Raw genomic sequence first — 10,616 nt, 5'->3', positions numbered from 1 at the left:
GTGTCTTGTGTGATGATGAGCGCCGATGTGACAGGAGTTCGCGTGTTGTTATAGAGGCCGGCCGGCCGGGGGGGTGCTCGCGTGTCGCGTGTCCCGATCGAAGCCAGTGCAGGCAGCCACTGAGCCACGCACGCCGCCCAGGCAGCAGCGCGCCCCCCGGCTCTCGTCGCGTCACTCCACTCGACCACCTCGCGTGCCGCGCTTGCTCCGTCGCCCCGGTCGCGCGAGCGGTTTTCCCTGTATTTCCTCGCGCTCTCGCCCCGTCGCCCGATCCGGGTGGCCTAGCGTCCGGCCGCTTGCGCGAGTCAAACAAAGGTAGTGATGGTGTCCCTCGCGAAACAAAAGGCTGGAGATGACGTACGGCGCGGCCGGTTTTGCTTGCGCCGGTGGTGCTCGATCGGCGGCAAAGGGCATTTCCGGAATCTCACTGCATTGGAAGCGGGAGGAAGGAGAAACGGATTCTTTGTTTTCTTCATGAGAAAGACCAGCCGCCTCTTGGATTTTTTTTGTTTTCTTCGTAAAAGCGTCGTATCCTAGCAATGGCAACGCAAGGTTCCGCATCATTATCTTCTTCATTTTCTTGTTTACTTCCAAGTTATTACTTGTATCAATAATATAATAATAGTTCAATATTTATTCTTAGCAGCTTTTCACATTAGACGCTAGTTGCTAGTTTTTCTTCTTTCGAAAAAAACAAAGTTACTAGCTTTTCTTTGTTTGGCAAGAGGATATGAAACGTGAGAAATCTAAACAAGAAAGGGATGCTCGGTTTGTGTTCAGAGGTATGTAGAATCAACATCCTTCTATAAAAAGAGAAATAGGTAGAATCACACAATAATTATTATTTGCTTTATTTATACCAGACTCTATGCATGCTTTCCGGTGAAAAGTCGAGAAGTGAACCCTTCCTTAATCTATACTATAAAAATTGAAATATTTTAATACATTTCTTACCAAGATTAACCCACCCACCCTCTCACAAATCCCCTCTTTAAGGCCCACATGTAAGGCTAAATGTTTGACACCCACCCCCTCACAAATCCGCTCTTTAAGGCCCATATGCAAGGCTAAATGTTTAACAGCACCATGGCAGACCCAAAAAACTAAATGAAGGAGAATGATTCCATCGTTTTGACACTATTTTTTCACATGTTTTTTCTTTACCCGCATGTGTACCCACTTCTAATCTCGCCCGTCAATCAGACCGCCTCCCCCTCGCGACGCGCCCTGCCCCCCTCCTCCTCCTCGCTCGTGACGCCGCCTCCTCGCTCGGGACGCTGCCTCCCCCCGACGCTCCCTCCTCCCTCGCAACGCCGGGTCCCCCCGACGTCGTCCGCCCCAACTCGCGGCTCTTGGGGGCGCCAGCTTGGCACCCTCAACCCCAACGCGCGGCGCCGCTATGCCCCTCCGCGCGACCCTCGGGATGCCGCCCCGCCACGACGCACAGCCCTTGGGGTGTCGGATCGGGGACCTCGACCCCAATGTGCGGCGTTGCTCCGCCCTGATGCACGGCCCTCGAGACGCCGCCCCGCCGTGAAGCATGACCCTTGGGGTGCCAACTCAGGACGGTGTTGCGGCCGGCATAGCCATGCGGGGCCGCGGCTCGCGACAGGCACGGCCGAGCAGGGCCAGCGTGCTCGGCGGCACGGCGCAGGGGTGCTCGCAGCCCACGGCGACGACGCAGGGGCGCTTGCAGCCCGCGGCAAAGGCGCGACAGCCACGGTTGCTCCCTGAGAACTTTCTCATGCCCCAGGTCATGCCGGAAAGTATCTAGGCCCCTAATTCGAGTTTTGGTAATTAATGACAACATCTATGGACGAACAATTTTTTGAAAGAAATATGAGTCTAGGTTGGTCCATGGGTGAATGAGCATACCTTGTTGTCAAGGAGATATTTAGGAGATGATGTTCAAGGCATGAGTTCAAGGCAAAGGTATAAAATAGAGCTTTTTCCTTTTGCCGGTCATGAGGTGATGATTAGAGGATGAAAAATGACCGGATTAATAGGATACATAGCTGTACTATCAAGAGGGGTCCTTGTGCCTTTGCTTGACTGTCCTTTAGTGCCATTTTGCTCAAACTATTACATTGCATGCATGAGGGCTAACACCGTTTGAAAAATGGCAAAGACAAGTTTCAAAATGTGAGCTGACTGCTAGGAGCGGACGGTTCGGTCCCAGGGGGCGGATGGTCTGCCCCTCCTTGGAAAATCTAGTCAGAGACACTTGTGTCTCTAGTGGGCACTGAAAATGTAGGGTGGGCGGTCTGGCCCAATAGGGCGGACGGTCCACCCCCTTAACTTTGTGTTTGGATAGAACCATGGATGACTCTGTGTGCGCTGAAAGGTTGAACGGCGGAAGGTCCGCACCAATGGAGCGGACGGTCCGCCGGTCACTTGTAAAGTTTGTCCAGAGACATTTTTATCTCTGGTGCTCAGGGACTTTGAACAGCGGACAGTACGCCCCTAGGGCGTGGACAGTAGGCCAGGGCTGTAAAGGTCATCTCTCACACGTAATTGACTCACGGTGTTTTGAATTGCAGACGGTCCGGTTTCTCTGAGGCGGACAGTCTGCGAAAGCTCTGTTTTTACGGGTTTTGAGTGTAACGGCTAGTTTTGGAGAGGGGGTCATATATTTCACTTGCACAGCTGTGAGAGTGCCCTATTGGCCACAAAGCTTCCTTGACATACTTGATCTAGTTTCCTCCTCTCTCTCTCTCTCTCTGCTTAGAGATTGCATCCTTGTGAGTGTGAGAGCATCCTAGTGTATTGCATCAAGAGTTTGAGTTTTGTGATACTAGGAAATCTTCAAGCAAGCGTCATTGGCTTGTTACTCTTGGGAGTTGCCGCTCCCTAGACGGCTTGGAGAAGGTGATTTCGTGGAGTCCTTCAAGAAGATTGTGGAGGTGCCTCGAAATTAGTTGTGAGAGGTTCTTGTGCTCACCTCGCCGGAGTAGTGAAGAGCAACTCTAGTGGAATCGAGGTTTGGAGAGGTTCATAGATTCAAACCGGCTCAAGATCAAGAACATTCTTGATAGAGGAGCGGTTGACTCTTTGAATCCACCTCAACGTGGATTACGAGTGACCGGCAAGTCATCGACACCACGGGAAAAATTTCTTATGTCAAGCTCGGTTATTTCTCTTGCTCATTTCAATTCTTGCAATTTACTTTGAGCATTTACTTTCATAGAGCTTAAATTGCCTCTTGTCACCCTAGGTTGCAAACCCCACTAGTGATAGGTTTTGCTAGACATAGGAGCTCTCTTGTATTACTAATTAAATTTCTTTAGTGTTTGTGTTTTTAGTTTGGGAAAAAGTCCGGTTTACAACCTTGAACTGTCGCGAAAGTCTGATTTTCAACATTAAACTACAAAACAGGATAAGATAGGTCATTCAACTATCGAAACTAGTAAGTTTGACTCTTAGGGTGGTTTCGAATGTGACTTTGTATTTTTAAGAAAAATTAAAAATTCTAATGAGATTTATAAAATCAAAACTAATTATCAAAAATTTTCTAAAAATTTAATTTATCTATTATTGCTCTATTTGAATCTTATTTATTCAAAAATAATAGGCACAACTACAAACAACCAAATACTATGAACATAAAAAATAGATTAGAATAAATGACTAGTACAGTGCCAATAGATATATTACATTTTTAGGAAAACTTTTATACCCATTTCATATTTTTTTATTTAAAATAAATTACTTATGAATTTAATAGTTTAAATTTGAATATTTTTAATTTTCATAAAATGGAAAACCATCTTCAAAACCTCCTAAAGGGCCAAATTTGTCCAGTTTCAATAGTTGGATGGTATATCTTATCCAGTTCGTAATTTAAGGTCGAAAATCGAACTTTTGTGATAGTTTAAGAGTGTAAACTAATTCTTTCCCTTTTAGTTTTAAATCACCTAGTCACCCCTTCTAGTCGGTGTCCTTGATCCAACGATGCCCCCCACCCGCCTCCCTGCCGACTACTTCCCCGACCGCGTCCCCATCACCATCATCGACACATTGTCCAGGTGCCCCCATCCCCCACATCTCGGATTTATTAGATCTTCGTGGAATAATGGAATTCGCGTTTTGCGCGGATGGTACATTTGTCTCTTTTCTTTGTATCCTTGTGGTTGCAGCCCGGAGCAGAAGCCGAAGTTGATCATGGAGTGCCAGGCAGCCGATACGGTGGTGCTCACGTACGCCTGCGATCGACCTGCCACGCTGGAACAGCTCAGTTCATTCTAGCTCCCCGAGCTCCGGCAACTCCAGGTAATGCCACCCTACACATTAGGGCGGGGGTTCGTGGTGTAGGTTTAGAATTTAGATCTGGTGTGTTGTCCTTCCTATCTTCCCCAACGTTGTCCTACAGATCGTTTCATCACCACCTCTATCTTGCCAAACAATCCTCCACCATGCACACTCCAGCGTCGAGAAGACTAACGTCAGACTGTGCATGTGAAAAAAACCGACAACGACCTTGCTCCATCCCGCTAAATCCTCCTTGTGTCACAGCAAGGAAGGGGGAGCCGAGGAGCTAAATCAGGAGCGCCCCGCCACTAGTTGCAGGTACTTGTTTTGCATTTATCTGTTACCAGCTGCGGTGAGGTGGATGGGCGCTATCTCAACCCTAGGGTCAACATCGGCCTGCTTGATGGAGCCGCGACTTGATTTGCATCTCCAATTTCTCACGTTGGTACATCATCCAGACTTCATCTCAATATTACTCCATGTTTTTCAGTTGCTTGCCACAGGTAATGGACAGGTACGGGAGCTCACAATACTCCATTGGAGCCAAGGTTACCATACTTCATCTCAAAATTTCATCACAAGAGCTCACAATTCTCCATTGGAGCCAAGGAAAACATTTGTAGTATAGATATTGCTTGCTTTCCATTAAGAAATTAGTATTTGAGTTATTGCTATCATGTCTCATTTATCCTTATAGAGTTACTCTGTCTCATTTATTGCGGTGATATACATTTTACTTTACTAGTACAGGGGGATAAATTTTGGATCAATTTTCATGTAACAATGTGGTAGTCTTTGCCTGCCTATTATTTTCTCTTAAGTAGTTCCTTGGCTGATATTTTGATGAATGATTAGTTTAATCAATTAGTGTTCTGGTAAGCTACTAGCAAGCTTGCTCACATGCTGTCTAGGTGATATGTTATTATTTCTTCCTTGCGGGTTAATTCCTTGGCTTGGTCATTAGCTATTAAGGTTATGGTGTTATGTTGGCCAGCAGGGACATGATTTTCCGGAGCTGGATGCACTTCTCTTTATTTTTAGGACATGCAGAGCAAGATTAGTTTGTACATATAGGACATGGAAGAGTGGGAGCCAAAGGCAATGCTGCTGCAGAAGTGTAGACCTGGTAAGAACTCTTATTGTCGGTTTTGATATTGTATTTTCAAATCAACATCTCTTTGATTTTTAAATGTGGATGCAAATTATCAAGATTAGAAAATTGATGAGTTTACTATTTAGTTTTTAAAATTCCTATTTTTTTAGTGACATTGTTACATGGTATGCAAAACTCAGGAAGGTCACAACTCTCTGCATGTTTTACTTGATCAATAAATTTAGATAAAATATGTATGTTATTTGATATAAAAAGATTCAGGAAGATAATAACTCTTTGCATGCAGAATGGTGTGGGAGTGCATAGCGACTGGGGTGGCGATGACCTCCCCAAGTGGCAATGGGATTGGTCCCATGGCTTACTGTCTGCCCTCGATGGCTACTACCGAAGACTGACACAATGCGATCAGCCAGGGGTAGGAGATGGATGTTGGACAAAAGCTTTGAGGTAATGTTGTCTTCGTTGCTCATCTTGTCAAATGCATAGATAGTATTCCATTCCTGCTCCCACCTGCTCCTTGCATGCCACCATATGCTTGATGAAAGGCAAGGATCGTAGTTGTCCATGCAGTTGTTATAATATTTGTTGTTTCCAATAATAGGATGACTAAAGTGTTTTGATGCTGAGATCAATTTAGCATCTTGGTCCAATTATCAGTTCGATACATTTAGTATCTGAAGTTTCAAGTGCTTAGGATTTCCTGCAGTTTGAGGTGGTTAGTGATTTAACTCATGCCGTGTACATGCCTTCCTTTTTGACTGATGGAAGACAGAAAAGAAATTCTTTTGTTGTTGATGTGCGATCTAAAAAGTTTAGGAAGAATATGACACATGACCATTGGTTCTGGACTTCTGGATACAAGAGCAACTCAAAGCTTTGCTCCCTCATAATTGTACAAACTAAATTTGAGTACTTATATCAAACACGGAGTAGTCCATGGGCTACAGATTTTATCTAAATGATATGTCACACGGATGGTTTTTGGGTGATATGGCTGCTTTCTTATTGCGCTTGTGAGAGCTTCATTCTCAGCATGATCATTTATTATCGCTGTGTGCATATGTTGATTTCTTGTACATTATTAACTCAACAATAGGTTTTCCTTCTGTGTTGAAGATAGACTCAAATCTTTGCTTTGCAGGTCCATCACAGTACCAGCACTCTAAGGATGTGGAGTTGTCCTTTTTAGGAGTGAATGATCTTCTTAACCATAACATTGATAATAAGGTGATTTTGCTTCTTTTTTTCTAAGTGCATATGATGTGTTGTACTTTAATTTTTTGCATACTCCTATTGTATTGGAAACATGTTTTTTTGCATACTCCTATTGTATTGGAAATAACATGTTTTTCCATGCTCCAAATATTGCATTAAGAACTTTTCAGCTCCCGTAACATGCTTTGCCATGCAAAGGAAGCAATTGCTTGATATGTGTAATTAAAAATCAACAAATTGTGGAAAGAACATACTTTGCTATGTTGCAGGTAGAGCTCCTTTTTAGCAATTCACATTGGTTGAAGAAAAGATCCCTGTAAGGTAGCAATTATAAAGATGATGTACGCTCATCTGACATGTATACTATCTGATTATTTTGCTCACACAAAAAGGATGAGGTGACTGAAACTTCTATTAAAATAAACTAGATCGATGTTGTGCATATGACTATTTGTGGTTCAAAAATATGTTATGGATTCTCCTGGGATGTTTGAAATACTTGTCTTGAATTCAAAATGTTTTCAATTTTATATTTGAAATGTATGAGCTATGATAAATGGGGCAATAAATCTAATCATCTATGAAGCATACTCCCTCCGTCCCAAAAATGATGTAAATCTCGCTTCTCTAGGAGTCAAATAATCTTAATTTTGACTAAATTTATAGAAAATAGTATTAAAATTTATGTTACAAAAAATATTATTAGATTAATCATGTATTATATTTTCATACTAAATTTATTTAGATACATAAATGTTAGTAATTTTTTGTATATAAATTTGGTCAAATTTAAGATTGTTTGGCTTCTCGAGAAGTAAGATTTATATTCTTTTTGGAACGGAGTGAGTATGTAGGATAGTTGCCATAATCCCATGAGCACCCTGATTAGATAGGGCATCCGTGTCCATCATAAGGGATCAGGTGCTGCAGACAAGCAAGATATGAATTTCGCCCCGCTATTGACTTGTTTATGTCATAAATTGTTGAGTATAAATAATTGGCGTATGGGTTAAAAAAATTTTAAGTGAATCGTTTTAATTATTAAATTGTTGGTTACTTGATTACTATTTTTTTAAAAAAATATCCGTACCTCATTTATATCGTTAGTATAAATATAAATATAAATTTGATTTATATTATATTCTATTAATAAAATTCTTATTTATTAGGTTTTTAGAACACGCGCCGCTCCACTAGTCTATCTATAAAAAGTTGAAACAATTGAAAACCTTTCTTACTAAAATTAGGCTCATCGTACCCCTCACAGAAACCCCACTTGTCAGAACAAAAGGTTTGACAAAAGGAAGGGGGAGATTGATTTCGTCAATACTTTCCACTAAAATCCTAATACTGTTTACACCAGTAATTTCATATACGCACCTCTTGTACCCGTGTATTACTTTCATTTGGCACACACTTTACTTTTCTTTGCACATGCACTGACCCATAATTCACGTCATTTTATTTTAGAAGGATAATAATTTACATTATTGTTTAGGGAAGAAAAAGGAAGACATTTATTATTTTTGAAAGAAAAATAAATGACATCGTTGCTTGATGGAAGAAAAACTACATGTGAAGAATGGAAAGCTGGAGCAATCGGTGAATGTGAGGAATTTCCTATTGGAAGCTAAACCATACATTTTTCTCGTCCCTTTTCCTATCCTCAAACCGAATCAGGGCTTGTGTGCAAAGCTCCCATAAAGCAGAGAATGAGCTAGTGGAATTATATTTATATACGTAAGGGAAAAAAATCGGGCCAAAGATTTCACAAGTTTTTTTGGTGTATGAAAATCCCAAGTCGGTCTATACACAAGGTTGTCAGGATCATGATCTGGATCGTCGAATATTTATGATACCACGATTCTTCAGAGACTAAGCAAAAGCAATTCCGATACCACCAAGTATTATAATTTTCATAGTATCTTAGTTCTAGAAGAGGGTTTTTGTTTTGTAGATCAGTAGCACAGTAGGATCTTATTTAGGATGTCAACCCAATAGAAATTAGTAAAACTTTAGCAGTATATCTAATTAAAGTTGGGTAATTTCTATGAGAAGCTGAATTTTGTCAGTTTGCTCATATATTTTTCCTGGTTTTCATGCTGCGATTCATTAAAGTAATTTGATAATCGACGTGTGAAAAATTTTAAATAATGGTTGAGAAGAGATAAAATATTATTTAATGTGGGTTCAAAACAATGTTAATATACTGCGATGTACGAATTGTTTTGGAAACATTTGTTACCAATTAAAATCTCGCGTCGCGAGCGCACCCTCTCCTCCCTCCACGGCTGCCACTCCGGCGCTGGGGAGGGAGCTCGGGGAGGACGAGAGCTCCGCGCCGGCGCCGGCCAAAAGCAAAGTGCTGTGCGGAGGCAGAGGAGAGTTGGAGCAGCATCGCCCAAACATCGCGGTCCGACGTGGCCCAATGACGCGTCGCGGAGCCTTATCCCCTGATCCAAACTCCATCCGCCTGCCGCCCAGCCGACCCCACCGCCCCCTCCTCTCGTTAACACTCGTAGCGCCCGGCGCATCCACAGCTCGTCTAGACTCTAGAGGAGACAGTCGCAGGAGGCCAGGAGAAGCAGCCGGCGAGCAGCAAGCCATGGCGTCCACCACCTGCTTCCTCCACCAGTCCACCGCCCGCTTCGGCGCCGCCGCCGCCTCGGCGCGCCCCCAGGCGCCGCGGGCCCAGCAGCTCGTGTGCAGGGCGCAGAAGCCGCAGGACGCCGCCGCCGAGGGCGACGCCGCGGTCACCCGCCGCGCCGCGCTCACGCTCCTCGCGGGCGCCGCCGCCGTCGGCGCCAAGGTGAACCCCGCCGCCGCCGCCTACGGAGAAGCAGGTAACGAGCTTAGCGTTCTCGATCGATAGATTTGAGACGCCAACGTCTATCCCAGCTCTTATTAGCTATATTGGCCGGCTTGAGATCGATCGATCGGTTCTTGATTGACACGCGCGGATGCAATCGGCCGATTGCGCTCGCAGCCAACGTGTTCGGGAAGCCCAAGACGAACACGGAATTCATCGCCTACAGCGGCGACGGCTTCAAGCTGCTGATCCCGTCCAAGTGGAACCCCAGCAAGGAGCGCGAGTTCCCCGGCCAGGTGCTCCGCTACGAGGACAACTTCGACGCCAACAGCAACGTCTCCGTCATCGTCCAGCCCACCACCAAGAAGACCATCACCGACTACGGCTCGCCCGAGGAGTTCCTCGCCCAGGTCGACTACCTCCTCGGCAAGCAGGCCTACGCCGGCAAGACGGACTCCGAGGTTCGTAGCTACCTCGCATGCATCTGCTGATTCTCCGGCGACCTCCGCTCCGGCGACGGCTACTTACCGGCGGTGCTTGCGCGCGCGTGCAGGGCGGGTTCGAGACCGACGCGGTGGCCACGGCCAACATCCTGGAGAGCTCGGCGCCAGTGGTGGACGGGAAGCAGTACTACAGCGTGTCCGTGCTGACCAGGACGGCGGACGGCGACGAGGGCGGCAAGCACCAGCTCATCACGGCCACCGTCTCGGACGGCAAGCTCTACATCTGCAAGGCGCAGGCCGGCGACAAGAGGTGGTTCAAGGGCGCCAGGAAGGGCGTCGAGAAGGCAGCCAGCTCCTTCAGCGTCGCATAAGCAGTGCACGCATCATCTGTGTGCCGGAATTTGTTTCTTTTGGTTCAGGGATGCTTACGTAGATAGAGGTTGGGCATGCGTGTGCGCTCCGGCCTTTGATTGTACATGAGAACAAAGACCAAGGAGAGCTCCATTTCGTCCCTGCAAGGATTGATTTCTGCTCTCACGATGTTTAAGAACTCCTAGTACTAATAATGCTTCGTTTTTGTATCTTGGTGCTCTAGGTAGGGGGTGCGTGATATACTAGTACTTCCTCCCATCATCTAAAAGTAGATAGTAGTGCAAGCTTCTTCCAGGGGGATTTCTTCTCCACATTCATCCACACAAGAACATTTGACACACAATATAGTCATGACCACCAGCTCACTGATGACAGTGTGAAATGTTCTAGAGAAGATATATATTTGTTTGATAGG

The 10,616-nt window shown here is 45.0% G+C and overlaps 1 protein-coding gene across 1 annotated transcript; it reads left to right on the top strand.

Moving 5' to 3' along the window:
- The first annotated feature begins 8,813 nt into the window (after window positions 1–8,813).
- LOC120671226 (oxygen-evolving enhancer protein 2, chloroplastic-like) lies at window positions 8,814–10,410 on the top strand. Its single transcript, XM_039951508.1, has 3 exons — window positions 8,814–9,420; window positions 9,564–9,847; window positions 9,940–10,410. The coding sequence occupies exons 1-3, from the start codon at window positions 9,006–9,008 to the stop codon at window positions 10,198–10,200; spliced, it is 960 nt and encodes a 319-aa protein (XP_039807442.1). The 5' UTR covers window positions 8,814–9,005; the 3' UTR covers window positions 10,201–10,410.
- The last annotated feature ends 206 nt before the right edge of the window (window positions 10,411–10,616 follow it).

Source organism: Panicum virgatum, chromosome 4N, assembly GCF_016808335.1.
Source record: "Panicum virgatum strain AP13 chromosome 4N, P.virgatum_v5, whole genome shotgun sequence".
In the NCBI taxonomy this organism is placed as follows: Eukaryota; Viridiplantae; Streptophyta; class Magnoliopsida; order Poales; family Poaceae; genus Panicum; species Panicum virgatum.
Note: the sequence above shows the minus strand (reverse complement) of the source record. Positions and strands in the feature narration are given on the sequence as shown.

What these genes read in the sequence shown, in the direction of transcription:
- LOC120671226 (XM_039951508.1), top strand. Translation starts at nt 9,006, where the DNA reads ATGACGCGTCGCGGAGCCTTATCCCCTGATCCAAACTCCATCCGCCTG. An exon ending in CGCCGCCTACGGAGAAGCAG is followed by an intron (nt 9,421 to 9,563) that starts GTAACGAGCTTA and finishes TTGCGCTCGCAG; the next exon opens with CCAACGTGTTCGGGAAGCCC. An exon ending in CCGGCAAGACGGACTCCGAG is followed by an intron (nt 9,848 to 9,939) that starts GTTCGTAGCTAC and finishes GCGCGCGTGCAG; the next exon opens with GGCGGGTTCGAGACCGACGC.